Below are 26707 nucleotides of genomic sequence, written 5' to 3'. Positions count from 1 at the left end.
GGTAATTTGGTGGGTCTTTGTGGTCCTAGATCTTGAGGCTAATTCTGCTCTAGTCTTGTAGAACAGAACAGCTTCTCTGCATCTTAGAACAGTTGGATGGTGCCTTTGCATAGTTCAAAGTTTGCAGATTGGAGCATGGCTTAGCAGCAATGTCTGTTGGGCATTTGTCTGCAGTCTTGGTTTTGCATTTGCCTAACAACTTCTCTGAGACAGTACTGGATTTTTTTGGTTAGGGGACAATTGTTGTATCAACAGTGGTAAGCATTAAACAGGTTTTGAAGCATTGCTGCTCTACATATTTGCATTTGTGAGTATTAAATGCATATGCTGGATTTCCATTTTAAAATGGCGAGAATGTTCTATCCCTGTATCCAAGCCACACCCCACAGTGGTGAGGTGCAAGTACTGTTGCTCAGTGTTGAGTAAGGCTTCATCTCTGCTGCTGTAGTCATCAGGAGAGGGTTCAGCAGCACACAAGTACGCAGGCAGTTTCACCTGCTTGTTGCTTCTGGAGAGGTGATGTTGAACCTTTATGCTACTACAGCTGTGCAGTGATACATCTGCATATCACAGCTGTGAAACAATGAGAGCCTGCAAGGTTTGTTATAAACAAATCATGACTTTGATCTTGTAATTGGCACCACATCTGTTAATGATTATTCTGACATCACTCAATTTTGTCGAAGGTGCAGATGCTGTATTTGATAACTCACAATCATGAGTTGGACCTTGATTTTTTCCAAAACGCCTTCTTTCATCCGGCTTTGTTTGTCAGTTCCCACTTGTAGATGAATGAACAAGCTGTGCCAGTTTACATCTGCATAGCCTGCAAGGCTGAGAAGTGCTGTCCCTCACAGCACATTTACTGTAGTTCTTGCAGAAAAATAATATTTCATATTTGGGCACATAGAACTAATCAAGCTGTCCAGCTGCTGCAAGTGTGTTTCCCTTGTTAGTGCTCATCAGAGCTGATGAATGAATAGTTCTTTCATGAAAGTGCAGTGCAAGCATCAGAAGACTTATGTGCATCAATCACTTGCTCATGGTGATTAGTAGGCTATCCAGTAACAGATTTCACTGCATATTGCCAAAGCAATGTCAACATGACATTGCTTGATCAGTCATCTACATTGATAGAAGGCAGAGTTTGGACATCTGTCATGTGTAGGTTAGCTGAGATCTGCCCAGCTCACATGGCATTAGACAGAGCAACATCCTTCTCAGCAGGATGGCTCACCACTTTGGGTATCTGGTGCTTGTGTTACAGACAAGCATCCCTAGACCTTGGGACATCAATGCTTCTGGACTTCTCTTCAGGAGGCTGATTGGTACAGTAGGATGAAATAAGCCCCAGGGGGAAGAGTGGCCCCAGAAAATTGATTGATATTGCAGAGTCACTTCTTCCAAGCTCATTAGTGATGCATCCCAATGAGGGGGAAGTCAGGCAGAAATACTAAGAGGCCTGTGTGGATAAGTAAGCTGCTTCTCGTCAAACTCAAACCTGAAAAGGAAGGCTACACAGGGTGTAAGGCAGTGTCAGATAGCCTGGAAGAAATATATACAAGCTCTTTGAGCAGCCGGGTTAGGAAAGCTATAGTCATGATAGAACTAAATCTAGCCAGGGATGACAATGGCAACAACAAAATCTTCTGTAGATACATGGGTGGTAGACTCAAAGTGAATGGCATATTTGGTCATTTGGGATATGGAGAAGGCCAAGGTACTCAATAACTTTTTTTGCCTCGGTCTTCACCAAGTGCTCCAGCCCACACCATTGAAGTCATGGCAGCAAAGGCAGGATCTGGGAGAATGGGAAACCACCAACTGTAGGAGAACATGTTGAAGACCATCTAAGGAATGTGAGGGTGCTCAAGACAATGGGACCTGATGAGATGCATCTATGGGTCCTGGAGGAATTGAGAGTTGAAGTATCTCAGCCTCTATCTATAATATTTCAGAGGTCATGGCAGTCTAGTGAAGTTTCCACTGACTGGAAAAGGGGAAACATAAGCCCCATTTTTAAAAGGAAGATAAGGAAGACCCAGGGAACTAGAAGTTGGTCAGTCTCACCTTTGCCTGGCAAGATCATGAAACAGATCCTCCTGGAAACCATACTAATGAGCATGGAAAATAAGGAGGCATTTAATGGCAAACATGGCTTTGCTGAGAACAGATCATGCCTGACAAATTTGGTGGTCTCCTGCATCAGGGTGGTAGTGTTGATAGGAGGAGTGACTGACGTCATCTCCCCAGACTTGTGCAAAGCATTTGACACTGTCCCACACGATGGCCTTGTCTCTAAACTGGAGAGACACGGATTTGACAGATGGACCACTCGGTGCATGAGGAAATTGGCTGGATGGTCACACTCAAGGAGTTGTTTTCAAGGACCCCCTGGTCCAAGCAGAGACCTGTGACAACTGGAGTTGAGTTTGGTACTGGGATGGCTGCTGTTCAGTGTCTTTGTCAGTGCCACGGACGGTGGGATCAAGGGCACTGCTTGCCAATGACAGCAAGCAGTGTTTTGGAGTTGTCACACTGGAGGGAAGGATCCACACGGACCTTGACAGGCTTGAGAGAGGAATCTCTGTGAACCTCATGAAGTTCAGCTAGGCCAAGTACAAGGTTCTGCTAGTGGCTTGGGACAATCCTAAGCACAAATACAGGCTTGGCAGAGAATGGATTGAGAACAGCTCTGAGGAGAAGAGCTTGAGAGTGTGGTTTGATGAGAAGCTCAATGTGACCTGGCAATGTGTGCTTGCAGGCTAGAAACCTTACCACATTCTAGATACTAGGAAGAAATTCTTTACTGTGAGGGAGATGAGGCACTAGAAGAGGTTGCCTGGAGAAACTGTGGATGCCTCATCCCAGGAGGTGTTCAAGGCCAGGTTGGATGGGGCTCTGAACAACCATGTCTAGTGGAAGGTGTCCCTGCCCATAGGAGAGGGATTGGAACTAGATGATCTTTAAGGTTACTTCCAACCCAAAACATTCTATGATGTTCTGTATGATACAGTCCTGGGAAATGTCTCAAGTGATAAGGCTTTTTTTAACATAGTACTTGCTTTCAACCATGTGAGGATAGATCTGTTTCATACAAAACTGGTCTGGGTTGTAAGAGCAGATAATTTTTAGAGATGGTTTTTAGGATGTTCTCTTAGCTCATTTTACTTTCAAGGAGAAATGTAGTTAATCCTTCAGCCCATCAAGGAGATCTGTGTGATTATCAAATTAATTATCTGGCAGCTGGTTTGGGGCTGCCCAGATTTCTTGCTTCACTATATTTTAATCATTAGCAGCAACACTGTGAGTTGCAGTGAAGTCTCACAGTGACAAAGGCTTATGTGAGAGTTAACCTTATGCTCGTGTGTGTTGTGTGAACGTGGAATATGTGATATTCACTGATAGGAAAGGACGAGCACAGCTGGTTTTGTACAGCATGACCTTCCTCAGCAGTGTACCAGGCTTTAAAGGACTTGTGTTCCTGGAGAGACTGGCACAAGGCAGTAACACATGATGCCACTCTTAATATTCTTTGGCCCTTCAGACTTTGCAGTCACTTGTGCCCTGGGGTTGTCTGCTCTGACAGTGGCACCTGTGATTCAGTTACTTGTGAGTTTGATGTAGAACTGTCACAGCAGGTAACACCAAAAGTGAAGAGTTGTAGTGCAGCTTAAGGCAGGATCTGGAGCTTTGCAGGCTGTAAGATGAAGCTGTGACTGCTCTGGATTTCCCACTGTCTAGCTCCTGTGTTGCACTAGCTATTGTGAAAGCCAGCAGTCACAGAATGCACACAGTGCATGTTACTGGTTAACTTTGGACGTGAAGAATTCTGCAAGTGAATAAATTATGAATTTATTATAGTTATTTTATAATAATTGTTATAATTATTTAAATAAGGTTTGAAACTTAATATTTTGCAGATTAAAGGGGGTCTTCAACTGCAGTTGTAGTTTGCCTGTTATAGACTGCTGCCATAGATAGAAAAATAACCATTCTAGAATAATTCACTGCAAAAGTATTTGAATGCTGTTACAGAGATGATGCATGTGCTTGGTAAGAAGCAATTTTCTAGTATTAGAAGGTGTAGCAGCAGTATTTAATGCTTCCTTGACATGAGCTGAACAGAATACTTTTTTGAAGTAAATCATATTCCTATACATCTAAAAACTGCTCACAGTTTTTTTTGACTTTTAAACTAGCAATTATTTTTTAGAATAGACTGTATTTTGTTTTCCATTAATCAAAACAAATATCCTGACTTTGAATGCAAGAGAAGGTGTCTGACCTCAGATTTGATTGTTTTTAGATCAGGAGTTAACACTTAACCAAACCAAAGTACTTCCGCTTTTTCTGCCCACAGTTGTTATGAAATGTCTGCTGAAACAGTATCAGTGGGTTTTTTGAAGAGTTCTGGAAGTAGTTCTCTCCACAGCATGTTTGTGTGGTGGCTTGTTTGGGGGTTTATTTTAGTAAACTAAACTTGTAAGTGTGCTAAAGCTGTTAAAAATTGCAGTTTCATTGACATACAGCTTTTTCCTTTCTTACCCCATATCTGACATTATGCTCATAATTTATTAGATGTTTGCTGAGATTGTTTACTGAGTGACTGGGGACTGGTGTGAGTTTTATCTTGAAGAAACAAAGCAGGCTTTATATTTTGTATCTGATGGCTTTGAAACCTGAAATTAACAACGCTCATCTCAGAGCACAAACCATACATCGGTTTGATGGAGCAGCTGAAATGTCCTGCAGTGCAGTCTAAAGGCAGCTGCTAACTGTGCTCCTGGTGGTGTCACTGACCAAAGTTGGGTTACCAGCATGCCCAGGGCAGCCTTGATGCCTGGACAGTTTAGGAGCTGCCACTGTTTGTACCCACTCTGTAGATGAAGTAAAGCTGGTTTAGCAAGATGAAGCCAGCTGTAGCTGATATATCTGTCTCATCTGAAGAAGTTTGTTGAAGAATTGGCAGGGGATTCAGATGTCTTTTGCCGCCTCTGTGCTTTCTCATTCTGATCTTTTTGTTGTGACAGTCTTGGGGTCCTCTTCAACAAATACAGCAACTAATCTTGGTTGATGATTTGTCTCATCACATTGCACAAGTCCTTAAAATAACCCAACAAACCACATATATTCTGGCACTTATTATTATGCTTCCTGCATTTAAAAATAAAGAGGGCTCTCTGGAGATTTATATTTTTTCTCTACCCATCTTTTATGAAGGTCTTCTAGTGTTCTTCATCCTGAATGAATAAATCTAGTTCTCATGCAGACCAGTTCCTAAATGTGGTGCATTCAGTTTTCCCGAATTTGATATTTCATCAGCTCTTATGTTATACTACTTGTTACAGATAAACAAAGGTGCTTTACTTAAAAAAGATTAATCCAAACACTTGTGCATGTACCTTTCTAAGGCAATGTGTTGTTTCCTTGAACATGAAATTAAACAATTGCATTTCATGTCACTGGATGTTTTAAAGTATTTCTCAATTTTAGCTTGGTTGGTCTGTTTATTTGTTTTCTTGCTTTTGTTTTAGCAAGACCTGGTCATTGAATAATGTGTAAATTGATACATTAATGTTTCATCTTAATTTGGAAAAAAATTATTTGTAGGCTTTTGTAACCCTAGGGAAACCACTTGTAGTCCAGGCTCTTCTAATACTTTTTTCTTATTTATCATTGTTAGCCTAGATTATTTTTTATTCTCATATTTATCTGTCCATGTTATCTATCTCCTATGATTTCTTGTTGTGTCCCTTTTTGTGCACTGTATTAATGCGTCTTGGTATACAATTTTGAAGTCTGCGTGTAAATGTGAGGGAAGATGAGACTTCAGTCTGTCCTTTTCTCTATGAAAGTGAGGGTGTTGGTGGCAACTGCTTGTGTTCTGAATGTTTAGTTGGTAAGAGATGCATGGATTTAGTTGGTTAGAGATGCATGGACTACATGTCCTCATAGACTGTCCAAGCAGTTACTCATGATTCCCTGTATAGAAGAGGTGGCAGGCTGAAGGTACAGGACATGAATATAATTGAGGAGAATATATTTAGAATGTAATGAGTAGATGACTTGACATGTTAGTGGTTGAAAGAGTTCATGCTAATTGTAAATTATCACTGAAGTTATGAGCTAATGGTATTGAATTGTCCAGTTTGAGATACCCTCTCCCTTACCCTATTCTGTTTTAAAAATAAGGTCAGTGAAACACTGGAGGTTATAGATGACATTTGATAAACACATAAATAAAACAAGAACTGAAATGGCTAATGAGCACCTTTTTGGCACTCTCAAGAGCTTCAGGTTTTTGTCCTGTGGAATACCAGATACAGGGTTTGTGGGTTTTTCTGTAATATCTGCTGTTTAGAGCAAGCTTTGGTAACAGACCTTCTACTAAGACCTTTTTTTCTCTTTCTTGATTTAGAACGACTTTTCCCATGGTGACTGCATGTCAAGTAACGAGACAAGTTTGCTAGAACGAACCACAGCACCTCATGATGGACTCCCAATGGCTTCCCACAGACCTCAGCGAGAAGGTATGTTGTCTGAGCTTCCTTTTGGGGAAGGCTTTTAAGGGTTTCCTTGAACATTAAACTCTGCTTGGAGTTGTAGACATCTTGTATCTCTTGCTGTTCGTCTGAACAAGAAGCTGCAGTGATTGGTAAGTAAAATAGCTTCTCTGCCACCTACTTGGTCTTTTCTTTGTTATAACAAGTTGTCATTTGTGTTAGCTGCTAACTGCTAGTGAATGCCTGCATGAAAATTAGCTGCAAATGGGCTTGCCACTGAAAAAAGGGTAGGATTTGGGGGAAAACAAGAAGGTGTAATGCATTTGTATTAACAGTATTTAGATTTTTTTTAGCAAAGCTAAACACAAAAATATTGGGAAGCAATCAATAGATTTTGCTGCTTGATTCAGATGTATTTGATGAAATTAAAAAAAAAAAGCAAAGAAAACTTACATATATTAGCAGGAGTTATAGAAAAGGCAGTTTGGAAAAGTGAAAGATTTCATAGAAGTCAGTGTTTTGGCTCTGTTGGGGAGAGTAAGAACAAGGCTTCTTGAGCATAAACAAAACTCTGATATGCAATTGCCAGCACAATTTCTTCTCTTTGAAGAAATGAGCATTATTGAAAACAGATTTATTCTCACTCTTTATTCGTCAAGAGGATTAGCAAGTTACTTGTCTACTCAAAATTAGTCAACAGATAGTCTGCAGATAGGAAGGAGCCAACAATATGGAAAAACGATTGCTATTCATTTTGTCCTCATAAATGTCCTTTCGTCTCTAGTGTGGAGATTTGTCTGCACTTTGAAGGCCGGCAATTTGAGAGTTTTTGATTCCTTGAAAAAAAAAAAACAAGAGAAAGATAATGGCAGATTACAGACAACAAACCTGTTTCAAATGCTTTTGTGGAGTTCCAAGTGTTCATATTCATGAATTAGAAACCTAAAAGGGGGAATCTCTTTAGTAACACTCAAATAAAGTAACAGAAGCACAAAAAATTTGAATAACTTAATCTAGCAAAGAGCTTAAATATTTTTTCCGCATTTGTATTATCATAGTGAGAAACCACAGTGAAGGATCAGAATACCTCTATGCTATTTGCTACACAGTTATGTGGCAGAGATTCCCTGCTGTAGAAATCTCCTTACTGGCTAGAAATACCACTGATAGTAAAACTCGAGTTTTATTCTCAACTGTGATGAATATGAATTTTTAAAATATTCACTTAGAATGGAAACAGTGTCAGGTATACATGCTTTACTTAATCATCCTGGATGCATGTGCTGTGTCCAGAATAGAGGTAGACATGTGACATGCCTCATTGGCTTGTGTATTCAAACTTCTTGCTTCTGGCCTAGCCATTTAGAATATTTAAAATGTCATTGTGGACACAGAATTATAAAGGAGTCTGTTGAAACTAGAACTAAAGCTGTGCAGCAACAACATTGTAATTACCTGTTGTGTTATGTATTACGATGAAGCGTGCAGCAGAAAGAAGTTAAGGAAGTTGAAGATACTGCATTGTGTAATAAATTTTTTTATACCTGAGGACAGTTTTTTAGCATTGAGAACACTCAATAGTTTTAAATAAGCACAGTCTCATTAGGGGAAAAAAAGCTTGTCTGTGAGTGTTAATGGTCTTAGTTTCCTAATTGTGTATGCTAAATACATGCATGTAGTGGAATGCAATTTAAACCACTATTCTCAGTTCCAGTCATGGGAATCAACTTCTTAATTAACTTATAAATATGAATTCCAGTATCAATTTGAATGTTAACCATTAAGAAATTTTACTGCAACAAAACTTTTGTTGTGCCATGGTCCTTCTTCTAACAACACTTTAATCTATACCAGACAGGTAAAATTAAGGTCACTAAACCTTTTCATAAAATATTGATATTGCCTGGCATCCTTAGCTCTTCTCAGATTTCTTTCCTTTGTAATAATAAATCTTCATTAACTGGTAAAAATGAAGTGCTTGTCTGTCTTCCTAATTCCCATCTAGAGGATTACAGCCATTGTAACCAGCCCATTCAGTATTTGTCTCTCTACTGAGAAAATTGGAAGCTGTAGCACTGTCACTACGCTTATTTGCTGGCTTATTGTTCCTTTAGGGAAATTGCCAATACTTAATTCTCTTAAAAATGGCATGTTTGGTGGAGATGAGACTTAATTTGTAACTGTAATGAAATTAATTTTAAAATGTTTACATTATATTAGAGGATAATTAGCTAATATCCATTAATAAGTTTTGTAACATACATTTGCAGGAGGTTTAAGGGTTTTTTTTTTAGGAAAAAACACTTGTTGAGTAGTTTCCAATATATCCCATGTAAACATGCAGTTAAAAATTGAAAGGAAAACCTTGACTGTTAACACCACCCACCTCCAAAAAAAAGGAGTTTCTAAAGTATTGAAAGGATGCATCGATGATGTAGGGCACGTCGAGCTGCTTTTAAATAATTTTTTTCTTTACATGTAAAGATGTGTTCAGGCTTGCACTAGAATAAAATTCTGTTGAATTCTTAGGCCAGCATAGCAGCAATAGTGGAAAGCCCATCTCATCTGCACAAGGGTTTTTCTGTGGAGTATTACCTGAACAATGCTGTGTGCCCTCAAGGAAGTCCCCAGGCCCTGAAAGCCATATGGTGCTGCAGTTTGCCAGGTCACGGGCAGAACTCTCCTATTGTTATGTACAGTAGGCTGTGGGGAAGGAATGTGAAAGTAGCAAGTACTTACAGTACCTTTTAAACTTCTCAGTTCAGTTCAGTGACACTCTCTACAGTACAACTGTCAAAGCTTTCTGCTTCTTCTTTGTTTTCTGTTCGCTGACGCTCATTTCTGTCTCCTTCAGACCTTCCCTAAATATGTTTTTTTTTCACCTAAGTACCCTCAGAAATGTGGGTATTTTGCCTTAGTTTGCCCTCATTTGCTACTTGATGTTTCTGATACCTAGGTGTAGAAGGTACTGTCTGGTTTTTATCAGCCCTTGTTACTTCTCGGAGTAAAGATACAATTTTACTTCATTTTATTGTCTTTTCACTTATAGTGGTTACATTGTCGTAGTTATGTGACATTTAGTCTAAATAAGCTCTTGGGTAATGCATAGATTCTCATTATGTGTGTCAAAGAGGTTGTCATTAGGCCAGAGAAACACTTGGAGAGCAAGGTTCTACCTGCTCCCGGCAGTTTGTAGCAATAAAACAGCTCCTAAGGAAGAGTCTGCATCAGGGTTTAGCCTACAGGCGTGCTCAGGGAGCCTGGGAAAGTAAGGAATGGTTTTCAAACTGTCAGTTTGGAGTGCACAATGAGGTGTTTTTCTTTCAGCTGTACACATTGAGAAGATAACCCTGAAAGACGTATCAAGAAAAAGGGCTGACAAACATTTGGAGTACACATTCAAAGTAAGCAAATAACCTCCAGGATGTTAAAATTATTGTCTATGTACTGCAGATACATACAGCTTGTTTCAAAAACCTTCACAGGAGGCAATTTTGAGATTCTTTGGATTATCTTGTGATTCTTTTGAGTTCTGCATGCAAATCAGGTGTTTTACATAATAGTGGGCATAAGGTGGGAAGGTGTAAAATTTCAGCCATAGCTGGGTGTGTGACATCAGTTCAGGAAACCTGGCTTTTTCTAATTTATAAGAATTGTAAACATAGTGTTCAAGTGGCACAGGAGCACAGCTGAGTCTGGAGCTGGAGATTGCTTGGCGTCATGTGGTCATCTTGGATCTCGTTTCTCGGTGTTTACCATGTGAGGGTGGATCCTATGCTTTTTGAGAAAACTGGAGATTGGTGTCTTTGTTTTGGATTTTTTTTTTCTTAAGGCAAAACCAAAGAAGCTGGAAAATGGCCAAAAACTGGACAGTCCACCTAGTGTAGTCTTCATTTATTGTGGTAGCTAAGGGCAGCATGTATTAAATGATAGTTACTAAGGCTGTTCATGGTGATGTTCTAGTTGAATCAAAGTAGTAATTTTCTTAGCAAGGGCTGACTAACACTATGAGTCATTGTGCCAATAGATGTGAATCTGGTATTATACCAGATTTGAAGTTAAAGTTAAATGTTCCCCTTTTTCACCCAAAAAAGAATGGTTCACATCAAACATTCTGACTGGTCATTTGACATGGGGGAGGTCTTTGAAGAAGCAAACCTAAAAAAAGCCATTTTGAGCTGAAAGTTGATGTGTTGATCACAGAGTTTAGTGTTGTATCCTGTGATATTGTATTCTCTAAATGGATGCACTCTTCTTTTGTTGAGGACAGTAATATGTAGAAGGTAGCCTTCAACTTCTTTGAGGTTAACCTGGCTAAATATTTCAACCACATCATAGATTTTTTTTTTCCAAATAGTCTGTGAAGCGAGTATGAAGTAAAATACAGTAGGAGATGGGGAAGGTTTGTAGAGAAAGCATTTTGACTTTAAATATTGATAATCTATATAGGCAATTTTAAAGATTCAGCATGTAGCCAGATTTGACAGCGGTTTTGAATTTCTTTGTTAAAGGGGCCATGTGGAGATGTGGCAAGTATTTCAGTAATCTTGAAACTCCACCTCAGTTCTTTTAGGAAGGAGTTTCCTTTCGTCATCTGTGCAGGTATATTCTGTGCTCTTCACTGTAGATAATTTTGTCTTGCCCAGACACTGCTTTTTTAAGGTTGTAACAGCAATTGCAGTCATGGCTTCCCAGCTGAGGACACCGAGGTAGTTGGCATTTCTGGGGACTAAGTTGAAGACATTTGGTGGGTGACATTACTCTATCAACGCCCGAGAGTAAATGAATGTTTATAATTGTTGTGTCCACTCCTGTTACCCTGAATCTTCCCATGTAACTAATTGGAATCTTTGGCCCAGAAGTGGGCTTAAAGCCAGGCCACACTCATCTAACCAAGCTTACTTATTTTTTACTCAAAACATGCATGTGAAGGTGCTGTTTACTACTTGCATGCCGTGTCGGAACAATAAGCTACTGAAATTTTATACAGGCATATGCCAGAATGTTGTCTGATTCTTGAGTGCCTAATTAGTAACTTGCAATACTTTTTATGACTTGTAGCCTAAAACAACTTGTATATGACTGTGTAAGATTTGAGTCTGAGGCAGATAAAATTATTTTATAGGTAATATAAATAGAGATTTTTTCTGTTTCATTTTGACTCCTGGTAATGACAGTGAGAGCTCAATCCAATATATCTGACCTTCAGTCCTTTCCTCTGGTACCTATTTTTTTGTGGTTAATTATTTCTGTTTGATACAAATCCCATAATTACAGAGCCTTCTGCCTGGCTTCTTTCTGAGTCAGTAATCTTCAGGGACTTCATTGTATTTTCTTGAATTTGTCCATGCTCTCTTTAGCCATAAATAACATGAATGTGATCCTAAAATACACACTTAAAATTAGTATATCTTTGAAAAAGTACAGCCTTATCCCTGTTTTACCTGGTGTTTGCTTAATTGCGAGTGTTAACTCTGAGACTGCCAAATTTATGGAATTGTTCTGATAGGCTAATTGCTATGATATTTGGGAAAAGGAACTTCCCTCATTCTTTTTTCCTTCATTCTAGGTAACCTGGTCCGATTTTTCTGTAACATGTGTAACAAAAACACATCAGGAGCTTCAGGAATTCCTGCTAAAAGTATGTATTCAAGTATGAAAGTAGTGTTTACACATCAGGTTTAAAACACCAGAAGTAGTCTAGGAGAGCTGTGATTTCTGGGGTGTAATTATAGAGACAAAAGCATGCCAGCAGATTTTTGTACTTCACAATTGTGTTAACCATCTAATTATATATATTGGAATGAAGACTCTTGACAGAAGAAGCAGCCCTGGAGAATGTTTGGGGAGTTTCCCAGGAGGTGATTCTCATCCAAAATGGCGCTTAGAGTTTTAATTTAACTACCATAAAACTACCAGATGAGTTTTTAATATTCCCCACAGAGCTCGTGTATAGGTACCAACCACTGGTCATTTGCTTGTGTTCCTGCTAGAAGGACCTTAAAGAGTATCATTTGTTATGTTTAGTTACTGAGACACAGCCATAAGCATAATAGTTTTTAATTTAGCTGTTGTATTCTTCAGTAGAACAAAGGCTGGCCTATTCATCATCACAAGGAGCTCAACTTGAGGAAAATCTAGCAACTGTATATGCGTGTGTATCCATGTTTAAAAAAACTAAAACTTCTCTCAGTTGTTTTCCTCTCTGATCAGAGAATACATTTCTGTGCATAGGCCATGTGCAGACCCCATCAGTGTGATGACCTCGAACTCTGTGTTCATTGCCAGTGTCTAATATTTTGGGTTCCACCTATTCTGGGAAATTATTCTATATTTAAACTCTTCCCTACTCAGGCCAGTAATGAGAGATCTGTTTTGGACATGTTTTGATGGTATCTGGTGTTCTTAACTGCAGTATTAATTGCAAGTGGAAAGCCAGTCACTGTACAAAGGTCATTGTCTTGTTCACTGTTTAAATTATCAACATTGTTTCCCGGCATTCTAGATATTAAGCAGTGAATATTCACAACTGCTTTAATCTAGTTGAATATCTGGTTCTAAGAGTTCCCAGAGTTTGGTTTGTGAGGATTTAAATTATGGATGGCATGTCTGGTTGCAAGGGGGTTATCCCACAGCTTAGGGTACATGCATCTGCAGCTGAAGAGACCCCTAAAAACAGCATTTCATACAGGGTCCTGTGTAGCTCTGGGATGAGCATTCAGATGCATGCCCCCTGTTCTCACTTGTGTAAGACAAACATCAGTGTCTGAAATGGACCTCCTAGAACCTACTAGTTTCTTTGAGGAGACAGGAAAACAGACATGGTCCGGAGTGTTGAAGGGTTGTGCTGTTTGGCTGATGTAGGGTGTTCCATGTGCTGGCTTGACTGCTCCAGCAGTGTCTAGGACATGGCAGAAAAAGAGGAAGACAACCACAAGCTGCTATGAGCTTCCTGAGGTTTTCTGTGGAAAATGTGCACAGCTGAAAAATATATTTGGTTTGTGCTGGTTTGATAGCCATAGGCATAGAAGTAAGAGAGAATTGTTAAGTAAAGCAGGACAGAACTTACTTGCTTTAAAAAACATAAAGTACAAACGTCCACTTCATATGCCCTTGCATTTTGGCTTTTTGTCGTTCTTGTTCCAATCTACATGGCATTGTTAAATAGTATGCTCAGGTTCCTAGGGACAGAAAAGAATGGTCAAAATACTTGATGGAAAATTCCAATGCTGCATGTGATAGAAATAAGATAATGGTAAAAATTGTTTCAGAATAGAAGCATTGGTGGGAAAACTAATGTAGTAAATGGCATAACTTGGATGCTTTATATTCAAGACTGGCTTCTCTTAGGTGGTAAGCATGAAAAATTCTTTGCAAGTAGGAAATTACCCACATATGTGGAAGGACTAATAAGCTTGTAAGTAACAAGGCTGTCCCCTTACCTTAAGCACCTAATCTTGGGTTCATATAACTGAGTCTTTAACTACAGAGGAATTGCACTCGTTTTAAAGACAAGAAGGTAACTGTTTCCAGAGACAAATCTACATACAAAATACTAGGATAGGAGATTGCTCATTCCTACACTTCTGCAGTAACTTCCTGGTACCTTTTGGCTAACACTGACTAATTCTTCAGTCAGAGTTCCTCAGTAATGCATATTAAAGCCAAAGGGTCTGTTAAGAACAGCTGCTTTCAGCCCTTTATGGTTTTAGATCCAAGACATTTGAGATGCTGTAGCACTGTACAGGACGAACAGCACCTGTCTGTCTGGATTCCAAGGATTCCTCTTATGTAAGTTACCAAGCAATTATCTGCATCAGACACAGCATCGCTCTGTTAGTACCACTTCATTCAGTGAAAGAATTACTGAGTGCTGGGCTCTTGTTCCAGCAATATCCAGCTGGCACTCTGGGTCAGGTGTATACAAGAGGAAGATGCTGCTCTAGTGTAAATTTACTTAGTGCTGTTGATCATAACTGCTGGCAGATGTTAACCACACTAGCAATAGCTTTGCACTTCAGTTTAAACAAAGTGTTTTTCAGTGACAGTTTACTTTTAATTGCGCCATATTAAAAATTATTTTTTAAATGTAGATAAACAAATTTAATCAGCTTTAATGTACTTAAGTACAATATTTGGAATTTCTAAAGGTGAAAAAACTTTGTTCTGGGGAATATTCTTCATTTAAAACAGACATGCTCTTAAGCAGAAGAAGGCAAGAATTTTGCCTTCTCAACCAGCACATCAGAAGATCTCACTTTGTAGTATTGGCATTGGAAAGTTATAAGGAATTTTGATAAGAAGTTTCCAGTGTTAATAGCAACTGGGGAGGGACTCACTATTGATTAATCTCAGTGTTGCCCGCTGAAGTCTAGGGTATTAAATAACTGAAATTTTCTTTTCTACTTCTGTTTATTTAAAATAGTTAAGCTAAGTGATGATAGTCCGTACAGTGCGTTCAGTCAAGCCAGGTTAGGTTTTTTGGTGTCATTTTTAGAATTAATTTCTATATGTGAAGGATTTAAAGAAATAAATTTTTAAAAAGACTATAAACTATCCTGGAAACAACCATAGTATTTGGTAGATTTCCACATGTAATTCTTTCAAATGGAGCTTTAAACAGTTTTATGCCTGAATTTTTCTGTGAGGATTTACAGCAAAGTGTTTCTCTTGCAAAACTAGATTATGTTGATTTGTTGTACCTTTGGTCTGTAAAATACATCACTCAAACTGAAACAATTGAGTTTCTTGTTAATACTAAAAGGTATAAAGACTCTTAGTGAACAAATACAGTCTTTAAAATGTCAACTACTCATTTTTCACATTAACCTTTTTCTCAGCTCCCAAAGGAACTGTCTTCTGAAACATTTGACAAGGCTATTTTAAGAGCACTAAATCAGGGTTTTCAGAAGAGGGAAGAACGAAGGCATGCTGATCTTGAGCCCATAATCAGGTAAATGTTTTTGCAAATAACCTGAAATGCATCACCAGAAAAGTGATTGAAGTCAAGCTAGAAGACTTCTATGGACAGTGGAAATTCTGCTACCTAAACCAAATTTGCAAAGAAAGTGGGAAGACAGTGGTGAAATAGATACTCCTGACTCTTACATTTTCTTTAAATCAAGACTTTTACTAAACTTTATAGAATTACTTCTTTGGAAGTAATTGCACAATTATGAAAATATTTGTCCTAAGCAGAACTATATAGTAACGATTGGCATTTGTAGAAGGATACTACTTCCTTTACACAAATGTATATTTAGAAATACTAGAAACATTAACTCAGAGCACACATGTTCTACTTTTCATGACAGGATAGAGTGAGAGATGGAGGAATGGAAACTAAAAGGAATAAACTATAATAGTGAAGTATGTATATAAAATTAAAAGTAGCTTAAGTATTTGTAAGAAAATAGCCCATGTCTCATGACCTGCTGTTTAGTGATGAGGGAGCTTGGTGGTCAAATTCTGTAACTCAGAACAGTAATATGAATTTGGGTTTGCCTACTTGAGGTTTTTCTTGGGTTTTTTTTTCTGGTTTGGTACAGATGCCTTGTTATGTTTGTCCTTTTCAGTCAGGATTGTTCAACCTTGTTGAAAACAAATTATCATGTTAGGCAGTGTCTCTTGAGTTGGGGTAGTTGAGGAATCAGGCACTGCTTTTCAAATTCCTACTCATAATGTTCTGTTGGTTCTAGCATTTTGTCCTAATATTTTAGTTAAAGAAGATGTGGAACTGCTCTGAACCTCAATTACCCCCTTGCCAATTTTTTAATAAATCCTGGTCTGCAATATTTTTCTGTCTATGTTTACTTGATTGTCAAGCCAAAAATTAATCTCTGTGAACAGTTTTAGCTAATAAGCATAGTGGTTTTAAATCAATAAACCTGTTAAACAGAAGTTGACTGAAGGGAATGTATTGTAATACAGAAAGGTTGTGAAGCCTTACTGCACAGTAATTACAAACCCAAGAGACTCACTTCAAAGATAACCTTTGGACATACGCGACTGTGTGAGAGTAAGCAACTGTAATTACAATTTGCACGTTGTGTTGTGACTATACAGGAATGCTACATAAATAATCCCAAGAGAATAGCATTACTGTATTCAAATTCCTTTTTCTTTCAGTGTCAGTTTTAGCATAAATATATACTTATTTGGGGGTTTCAATATGTGCCCATTTGCCAAAAGTTGCTCTCCCCTTCCTCTCCTCCAAAGAACTAGAGCTGGGTAGTGCCTCTTGGCAAGTAATATCTGAAACCTTCGTGTGTGGGAAATGAAATCCATTCATTGTTGGCCTATTTTCTTATTTGAAGCTAAAAAAATTTGCCACTGACATCTTGGTAACTAACTCAGACCAGTGCAGAGCAATGTTTAGCGTCCCACCCTTTGCTCTTGGAGATAACTACGAAATTCAAATACTGACCTTATAGGTGGATTGAGCTTTGTATTTAACCATACAATTGTATTTAAGAAAGAGATGCATTGCTTTGGGAAAATAAATGTGTTCTCAGTTTGTTGTTTGTTTGGGTTTTTTTTAAGTTAAACTATAGAGTCCAGTGCTTTTGGACTCAATCCAAACTCATCTTTAATAAAATGTTACAAGTGGCTGAAATGTTTGAATTAGGATGACTCAAAAGCATCTATCATTTTAAATTCAAAGAAATCATCATACCAATTGCTTATATTGACTGTACTCCAGTCTTATCCTAGTGCTTAACAGCAAAGCTCAAAAGTAGCTTTTAGCATTGTTGAATGTGCAATTTGAAGGGTTTGGACTTCTTAAGAACTGCCTATTTTACTTTAAAATAGTACTGTAGTAAATTTTTGTGTTCTTCCTATGATTCTGTTACTTAGTTTAACAAACTCTCACTTAAATTTCAGGCAGCTATTTTCAAATACATCGCAAGCTTTTCTGCAGAATCAGAGAGTATACAACTTCTTCCAATCAATTTCATCAGAATCTTTGCACACTCACAGTAAGAAATATCCTAATACTGTTTTATGTAATGAAAAGTCTATATAAAACTTATCTTACTGCTGTGCCTAAGTACAGTTTTACAATTTTTTGTTTGTGTGTTATATTCCACTGGTTGTATTTGAACTCCTGGTCAATGAATAGTTTCTTGAGCAGATACTCATACTTTTGACAGTGGAAACATACTATGTAGCATCAGCTTGTGTTCTATTTATTCTTTTTCATTTTTCTCTGTACCATCATGCTCTTCAAATAGGCTGTTATGAATTATGTTCAACAGTTTGGCATTTCTTCCTTTCACAAAGTTTAAATTTTGGAACAAAAAGTTTGAACTGACCCAAAAAAATCACATCTGATTTTTGTTTGTTTTCTTTTGTAGATAAACATCTCTCTTGATATTTAAACTGAGATTTTTTTTGAGTTACATAAATGATGGGATGTCCCTAATTTCAGAACATACAGAATTGTATTCCATCATTTGCATTGCAGAGATTTCTTTGGTGGCCCCCTTAACCTACTTGTGTACTACAGTTTGTGTGACCAAAGCTTGGCTTCTCTGTATGGATGCCTTAGGATGATGTGATCTTTGTTTCCATTGAATCTTTCCTTATTTCAGTGCATGTTGCACACCTCGATAGTTGAGGCACTGACTGGGAGGCCACTGCCTCAGAAGTTGTCAAAGATCTTAGTAGGGAATTGAATAGATTGGAGGTTCCGAACAGACAGCTCATATTAATTTGGGAAAATACAGAAGAATGACAGCTGACTTCAGTTTGGAATTATGTGTGCGATCTGTGATGGATATATTCTTTCCATTATGAGATAGAAGCACTGTGGTTAGGGTAGCAGCTGTAGGTTGCTTTGTAACATTTTTTAGTAACACTTAGTGTTACATTCTTACAAGGCAGTTTTGTCAAAATGTTAAACTAATAACAATCAGGGTAATTGTGGAAGTGGCTGGAATTTACTGCTGTAAAACTTGACACCTCTGTTGTACTGAAAGGCTGCATGGGGAGGAAAGAGTTTCCAAAGTCCAGAAAGATTGATGTTAATGATGGGCACACTGGACAGGGTGTGCGTATTTTAGACTGTAGACTACATCTGGTTGGGAAGGACTTGCAAATGCATTGTTATACATGGTAGCAGTTTGAAATGGTTTCAAAAAAGAACCAGTGACAAGTTCCATCAAGACAGACTTGACTGGGCAGAAATGATCTGCAGGTTGGGTAGATCAGAAAGAGAATAGACAAATGTCAATTCTGTCAGATGTCTTATAGATTACAAAGTGATCTTAAATGTGAGATAATTTTTATAGTAATAAATAATTGAGCACATGAAAGTTCATGAGGATTTGTCAGATGCAGAATGTCTGACAGACAGGATGAAGAACTTAATTGTTTAGCAGAGTAGAGGAAAGACTCAAATGGAAGATGATCTAAGTCTTCAAATGCCAGAATCCTAATGTAACGAGGATGATCTGTTCTCTCTGATGGATCAGACAGAAAGCACTAGGCTTAACTTCTTATGAGGAAGATTAGGACCCAGGGGCAGGCAAGAACCTTGTGATTACCAGACAAGTTCAGAGTAGTGAGGCAGGTCTGAGGTCAAGGCAGAAAAACAAGTCAGTAGGTCAGCGTTAAGAACAGGATCAGCAAGATTCATGTCCAGGCACAGGTGTGCTGGCAGTGCACCCTAGGCAAGGGCCTGAGCTCAAATGCGGCTCCCAAGCCCAAGGAGGGAGGCCCTGGGGGAGACATCTACCAGTTCTTTATCCAGCAGTCACACCCTGAATTGCAGAACTGCAGTGTACCAGATTGGATCTTCACTGGGGGCAGGTAAAGCCCTTGGGAGAGCAGGGAAGAGTTGCAAAGCCCATTGGCATGATTCAGGCCCTAACATTGAGTTAGATATTAAGAAAACATTTGATAAAGAGAATTACTGTGATAAATTTAAACGTAGTTGTTTTTCTTTTGGGGAGAAGGACTGGATGACTTGTCCATGGTAGCTCACAGTCACATTTCCTGTGGTGCAGCCTAATAGAAGCTGTACTAAGACAAAAGTACTCACCCCATCTGTTGCCAAAATCACCTCAGTTAAGTGGCCCTTGAGGGTTTTTTTTATTGTTGGTTTCTGTGTTTTTCTAGGTTTCCTGTTTGGGATTCCTGTAATCCTGCTCCTTGTTACTGCAAGTTAGTCGTAGTTGCACGTTTTGCATATGCTGACAGTGTTGGCAAAGAAAGCATATATTTAAGAAAAAATCTCATCTAGTTCTCAAATAGAACATGCAGAATTAATTGACAGACAAAGCATTTGTGGCTTAAATTGGTTTTCAGTTGCTATACAGAGTCAGGGATAAAAATATCTTTTCACAGAAATACAAAGTTATTTAGCAAAACCGATGTGGAAGTAAATTGTATGTTTGTGGAAGGTCTTCATACCTTAAATAATAGTGGGGATCTCACACTGAATATTCAGTAAGCTTAATTATGCTGCTATGGTTCCGTTAAGGAGGAAATCAATTAGCTCCCTCCTGGTTCCTAAATTCAGTTGCTTAGACAATTTTTCAGGTTGGAATAGACTTTTGGTTTCAACACGGGAGCATGATCTCTGGGGATTTAGTATCTTCCATGCAGATGATATTCAGAAAGATTTTCTTATCAATGTTTCAAGCTCCTAAGCAACAGCTTTCAGATGCTTTTACCTGCACTAAATTGGTACTTTTGAGAGGGGAAGAGTAGACTCTTATTTAGGAAATTAAGTCCTTTTTCAGAGCATGGAAGTGGTATTTTTGCAACAAAACTGTTAATGTTAGTCCTACTTATTTTTCATCCTGTCTGATATAAAAAGGCAAAAATGTTGTATGAAAACTGTGCTAAGGGCACTAGAAGACTTTAGCCCAAATTAGGTTGCTTTTGGCAGATGAATGATTTGACAGTGGAGGAGTGTTATTTGTTGCAGAAGTATGCTAGTAACTATCATTGCTCTCCTCCCATTTCCTGTTGTAAAACAAAATGATTATAAAGAAAAATCTGAAGTGCAGCATGGTGGGATTATCTCTAATAGTTATCACAATCACAGACTTTTGAAATTGTTTCATAGCATTAAAATTTTTTTGACAGTCTTTTCTTCAAAATAAAAGTTTCTCTTAAGAGCCTTTACTCTTGGAGATGGCCTGCTTTGAAGAAGGCAATGTATAAATTGCTGCCACATGCCAGTAAGATCAGTCTTCCATTTCCCTAGCTTCCAGTTTAGTGCAAACGTTCAGGAACTGTCCAGTTGTTGAAGACATATAAAGTTACTACGTGAACTTTATTCTCTGCAGGTAACTTACAACCCTCTTTGAAGACGGTTAAGACAGCAGAACACTTCAAGGAGGACAGTTCAGAAGCTTCAAGTCAGGAGGAAGGTAGTTGTGTACTCAAAGGTGGTTCTTTGAGATATTTTACCACACAGTTCTGGAAATCATATACTTGACTGATTTCTCCATTGGTATAAAGTGGTACAAAAATTGAATTAAATCTGCTATGTAAATGAAGAATTTTTGTGTACTTTCAGCAGTTTCCTTAAGAGGTTGTTCTATAACTCAAGAAGTGGCAGAATTCATAGACAGCTTGAAGGCAGAAGTTCACAGCTGTGTTGAACAACAGGAATATATATCTCACAATTTATGCAAGCCAAGATTATTTATAAACTTTCATGTCTTTACCTAGTTATTCTTCAATTACCAGGGTTCAGAGTTAAGTGCAGTATTTCAAGAGTATTTCAAAACTGTTTTACATTAAATATGCCAAATTTGTCTAGGTTCTAATTTTACACAGAGTACTCAAGTTTTCCTCTTCTTATTCTGAACCTATGCTGCTTTGATACTCTGGATTGTTACTAAGGTTGGGACTGTAGTGAGTATTGATTACAGTCTGAAAGCTGGTGTTTTTCAAATGCCTCAAAAACAGTTCACACATGGAAGCAGCAGCCTGGTGACTGGTCAGTAGTTTCATTCTGAAAGGAACAGCAAGTCAGTTTTGCATTGTTTTTAGAAGGAAACAAGTACAAGTTCCTGGCAGGTGGAAAGAATGGGAAAGGGGACTGATGGGTGAACACAGACAACTGAACACTAATGCTGGCTGTCAAGTAATGACAGCACTCTTATCCTCTTTCACATTAATAATTCCTAAGAAGTTTGGTGTTGAATTTCTGGATTCAGTAATCTACATATGCAGTTTGAACAGCTTTTTCTTATTAAAATAATCATTGCCATATTCTTAAGAGTTCAGAGCACACTGAGTAAATTTACAATATATTTGCTCAAATAGTCTTTTATATACTGCTCTTAAACATACATAAATCTCTTCATGTGGTGAAACTACAAATGCATTTCAGAATGCCTTTTGTGCCATTTTAGTGAAGTGTTTACCAGAAGTTTAAGAATAATTTTTTTTTTCTCAAATTTTTTAAACTATAATTTGACCTTAGTTGTAGCATTGACAGTAGTTCCGGCAAAATTCTAAGTACCAAGAATACTAAGATCATCAATAGTTGGAATTAAGGAAAGTTGCTTTTGTTAAAAAAGGGATAGACTATATCTCTGAAGTTCTCAGTTTTTCTTCATAGACTCTTAGAATGGTTTGGGTTGGAAACCTTAAAGTTCCAAACCATCTGCCATAGGCAGGGAACCTTCCACCATACCGGGTTACTTGGAGCCCCACCCAGCTGGGCCTTGAGGCTGTATCTCTTTTTGTCAGGTGCAATTTGCAAAGCTTTACTTGCCTAGTGAATTTTCAGGTTTAGAATGCAGTACTTCAGTGTAGGACTTGCCTTCATTTGCTAGTCAGAATGTGTGACATAGTTTTGAGATGAATTTCAGTATTCAGAAGAAATAACAAAATGTTGTATTTTTTTCTGACTCATTCCTTTCTTCTCTCTCTGTTCTTTCATATTGGTTGATATTCAGTCATGCATTCAGTGCTTAGAATTAAATATAGAGGTGAGCAAACATTGGCATTGTCATAGTTCCTCTCTTTCTGTTTCATTCTTCTGTGAAATGGAAGGTAAATAGTCTTGTTTATATAATCTATACAAACCGATTTGTCTTCTATGCAACACCTGCTAATTTCAGCACTGTAAATTAAGCCTGACCTGTTTAATAGAGATGTCTTATGCTATGTGCCTGGTAGTGATGGAAAGATGAATTTGCTGGATTGATTTAAAAGATTAAATGGAATTTCTGTTGAAATTATGCTTTGTTTGTTTTTTTCCCAGATGTAATGCAGCACACAGCAGTTCACAAGAAACATAATGGAAAAAGTCCTGTTGCCAAGTAGGTACTGGGGTGTAATGTAACCATGTTACATGTCTGAACTTCCATTTGTTGGTGCTTTGATAGTATGTGTCCTTCTAGATTAAAGCTTCTTTGTGGAGCTTTTGTTTGTTTGTGGTGGGCTCTTCTGATCTTATTTTTATAATTTAGGAGGTTGTTATTAACTTCTGAACTATTAGAAAAATAGTTCAGAAGACCCTATTTCTAAGTCTATAGGTCTAGTTCATTTGGATAGCTCTTCTTTCCGAAATGTTGTGAATCTTCACTATTTGAATTGATGTTTTGATTTGTGTTTATAAGATATTACATGCCATAATCAGTATGGCATGTATCTTTCCTATGTGCACTGCCATGCTTGTACTGAAAATTTCAGTGCTATTGATTTGAAGCCTAAGTAACCTCAAAGAGGAGCTTGTAGGAGAAGGTAGTCCATTCTCACCCTTGCTTACTGGCAAATGCATACACGCCTTGCTGGTTTGTGTCCATTGTGTTTGTGTAAGTGGAAGCAGTTCCTAACCACCTTAAAGTAGTTTATATATATGCCTTCAGATCCCTGAATTCACCTAGTATGAATTCACTCATTCATTTGATTAAAAAGTATTTTGATTAAAAACTTCAAGTATGTTTGCATGTAGTTGTGCATAATTCAGCTAAATTAAGGGAAAGAAATGGATACAGAATTTATTGTGATTTACAATTTTGGTCAGAGTTGATTTATCTGTAAAAGTTATTTATCTTGTGAAAATTTACCTGGAATTCCTGTAATTAGAGTATAAACATAGCACAGAACAGTGTTGGTTAAGGTCCAGAGATCTTTAATAGACAAAATTTTTGTCAACTCACCACAAGACAACTTAGTGCTTTGTGTCTGTTTTGGTTTTAAACTGTCATACTTTCAGCTTATATTTCCTCAAGAAATATATATTTCCTTGACAAAATCTGTGATTACAACAGTGGATATACAGTCTATTACAGTCATCAGAACAGGATCCAAATCTAGTAGCGTATGGTCATTAATAAAGAAACTATCTTTTTTTTAATTCATTGCATAATGAATTACACTAAGGCTGACCACAGTTTAGGATCTGTCTTTCAGGTAGGAAAGAGAGGAACAGACATTTCCACAAAGTTCTGAGAAAGAAGCTTCTTTAGCTATTATTTTCTGTTTATCTAAGAGGAGGAAATGTATTTACTCCTTGACTGCTAGAGGTCTGTTAGCCCTCTCCTATTTGGTTTATGTGTCTGTCTACTTAAAATCTATGCCTTTTGTTTATGGGTTTGTAAAGAAATGGCGCTGAATGAAACTTTTCGTTCTTGAATACTCATAAAGCTGTTGAGAGTCACAAGCATCAAGTTCATCTCAAATAGCTTTGGTACATGGTGCATCTATCCCTTGTTTTCATTCAGTATTGCAGCCTTACTCTTGAAAAGCCAAAATATGTACTGGTAGGAATGAGATCACCCCTACAAAACAAAAACTTTAGTAATATTACAGTTTCCATTAAATGACTGCAAATTTAGCAGTGAAATAATTTACTTCCACTTGGCAGAAGTTTCTGAAGTGACCTTGCTTCTGTCTTTGCAATCAGGTGTTTATGTCTGTCTTTTGGGACCTTGGGTTCTTGCCATTTTCTTCATTTTTAAAAAAATATTCTGTTGTGTATCTTTTAAGTAGTTTGCGCCCTTACTCACAGAGGTATTTGGTAAGTAGCTACTGGAACTTCAGCATGTCTTGTGCTTTCAAGTGAGCTGGATTTCTGCCATCATTGGAACTGAGTAACATTTCACATTGCAGTAACTTTTGTGAAGCAGCTTGCCAGCAGCCCTGAATTAAAAGGCACTTTCAATTATCAGCATAAGTATTTAGATAAGAATTTAAAAGTGTTAGCTCCTTTTTACTTTTTTCTTCTGCATCCAACCTGCAGAAAGGCATAATTTTGTATGAGATATGAGAAGGTTATAAGTCCTTGTGCCTTACTGACTGTCAGAACCCTGACTATTTTCTTCCAGCAGCTTTAGTTGACCAGTGGTCTCAGACCTAGTTAAATATTCCTTCTGACTGGCTGCTGTAGAGCACAGCTTCAGTGGAAATTGCTATGAAGTCCAAAGTAAATGCCAAGTGTAACTCCCTTCTCCTAGCACTACTCAAAACTAGCATTCCTGAAGGTAAAAATGCAAAGCAAGATGACCATTTTGAAATTGAAACAAACATAGCTGCAGTGTGATCTGTAGTAACTGTGTGTTCCTTTCGTATTCCTGAATTCGAATTCTTCATTAATTCTGAAACAGAGATTACAAAGTAATTCCAGCTTTGTCATTAATGATAACAAGAAAGAAGGTGAATTCAGAATGCATTTCTCTCTGGAAAATTCCCACATGTCTGGTATGAAAATAGCAAAGTTTTTGTGTATAGAAATATCCAAGGAAATTTTGCCCCCAATTACTGTTTTCTACAAATTCTGTTGTTCTGAATTTTACATCAAATGAAAAAGGAACTCCAATTATGGTCAGATCATAACTTTAGAGCACAAGAACTGCTGTAATTTACATCTTTTAAAACTCTTGAAAATTCCTAGGGTTTTTTGAAAGCAAAATTTCCCAACATGATGCAAAATATGTATGTTGGTAAGACAAGCCTGCAGGTTTGTTCACATCAGCATAACTTTTGGGGCTTTTTTTACTTTTCAGCAGCACTAGCAGTGCAAAATGTTCTTCACTGGATAGCCTTAACATTCAGCACTCGGAGCAGAATGGGGTAATGGACTGGAGAAGGAAAAGCTGTATTGTCCAGCAGCACCCAGAGCACTGTACTAACCTCCTTGACCAGGTGTGTTGCTGTTTATTCTTTGAAACCATATTCCAAGAAACTTGAGAGGACTGTCCACTACACATGATGAGATTTAGCTTTAAAAGATGAAAAGTGCTGCTGAAATTGTACAAATTAAGTGTTGAAGTTGCTACTGACTTACCTTGCTTAGAAAACCCTTCATAATTCCTTACCACACTCTTAGAAAGCTGAATATTTTGTTAATGAATTTGTAAATAAAATTCCCTGGGAGAATGTAAGTAATCAGTAAAGATTAATGTTAATTTCTGATTAGGCACTTTTCTGTTACTGTAGCATTGTCATCAGAGAGGATTCCAGGATGCTTGGGCAATTTCTGTTATTACAAGGAACACAGTAGAAACAGTATTAGTAGCTAAACTGTATTAATGGTACCGTAGGTACAACAGGTTAAACATATTATTTCTATCTTACCTGCATTATTTAAGTAATAATCTTTGAAAAAAGTTAATAGATGCATATACTTTTTCTGGGATTGTGTCTCTTCAATGCTCAATCTCATTGTGAATATAGGTAAACAGAAAAATTATTCATAAATAAAATTATCTACTACTGAAACTGGGGAAAGGAAGCTTGCTCACTGCTTATATATGAAAAACACAGAATGTTAGAATTGTTTGATATTACTCTCATTTATGTTTCGAATCTGGCTATTGATTGTTATGTGTGGAATAGCAAGCCAAACAAAAATAGTTTCCTTACTTCATAAAGCCATGGTAGTGATTTGAGGTTGACTTCTAAACATGAAATGGTGGGCTGCATCAAAGTTTGAATACTGCGAGCTTGAAGTAAGAAGAAGGTTAATTTACTATAGCAAAGGAAAAGCTATTTAAAAGAAGTCCAGATACAGTGTTGGACAGAGATTATTTCAGAATTTTCACAAATTTTACTTCCTCACCAAATAGGAGCTGTTAATAACAGTTATTGATAGCATACTTTAAAAATTGTGTAGGTCCTATGTTTTAGGTTTTTTTTTTATCTGCTTGTATGCTGTATTCTAGAGTTTAGTTTAGCAGCTTAAACCTCCAGTTTAAGGCTAACTATCTGCTTGTCATACGTAGAAA

The 26707-nt window shown here is 37.6% G+C and overlaps 1 protein-coding gene across 1 annotated transcript in view; it reads left to right on the top strand.

Annotated features, from left to right (window-relative positions):
• Positions 1-26707, top strand: part of ZCCHC2 (zinc finger CCHC-type containing 2) — a 44169-nt gene that overhangs the window by 7942 nt on the left and 9520 nt on the right. The window contains 8 exon segments of the mRNA XM_064426898.1: positions 6422-6533; positions 9834-9910; positions 12076-12147; positions 15347-15459; positions 17391-17485; positions 20807-20890; positions 22741-22798; positions 25490-25625. Coding sequence (XP_064282968.1) covers positions 6422-6533; positions 9834-9910; positions 12076-12147; positions 15347-15459; positions 17391-17485; positions 20807-20890; positions 22741-22798; positions 25490-25625 — 747 coding nt within the window.

This window comes from Passer domesticus, chromosome 1 (assembly GCF_036417665.1).
Source record: "Passer domesticus isolate bPasDom1 chromosome 1, bPasDom1.hap1, whole genome shotgun sequence".
NCBI lineage: Eukaryota > Metazoa > Chordata > Aves > Passeriformes > Passeridae > Passer > Passer domesticus.
Note: the sequence above shows the minus strand (reverse complement) of the source record. Positions and strands in the feature narration are given on the sequence as shown.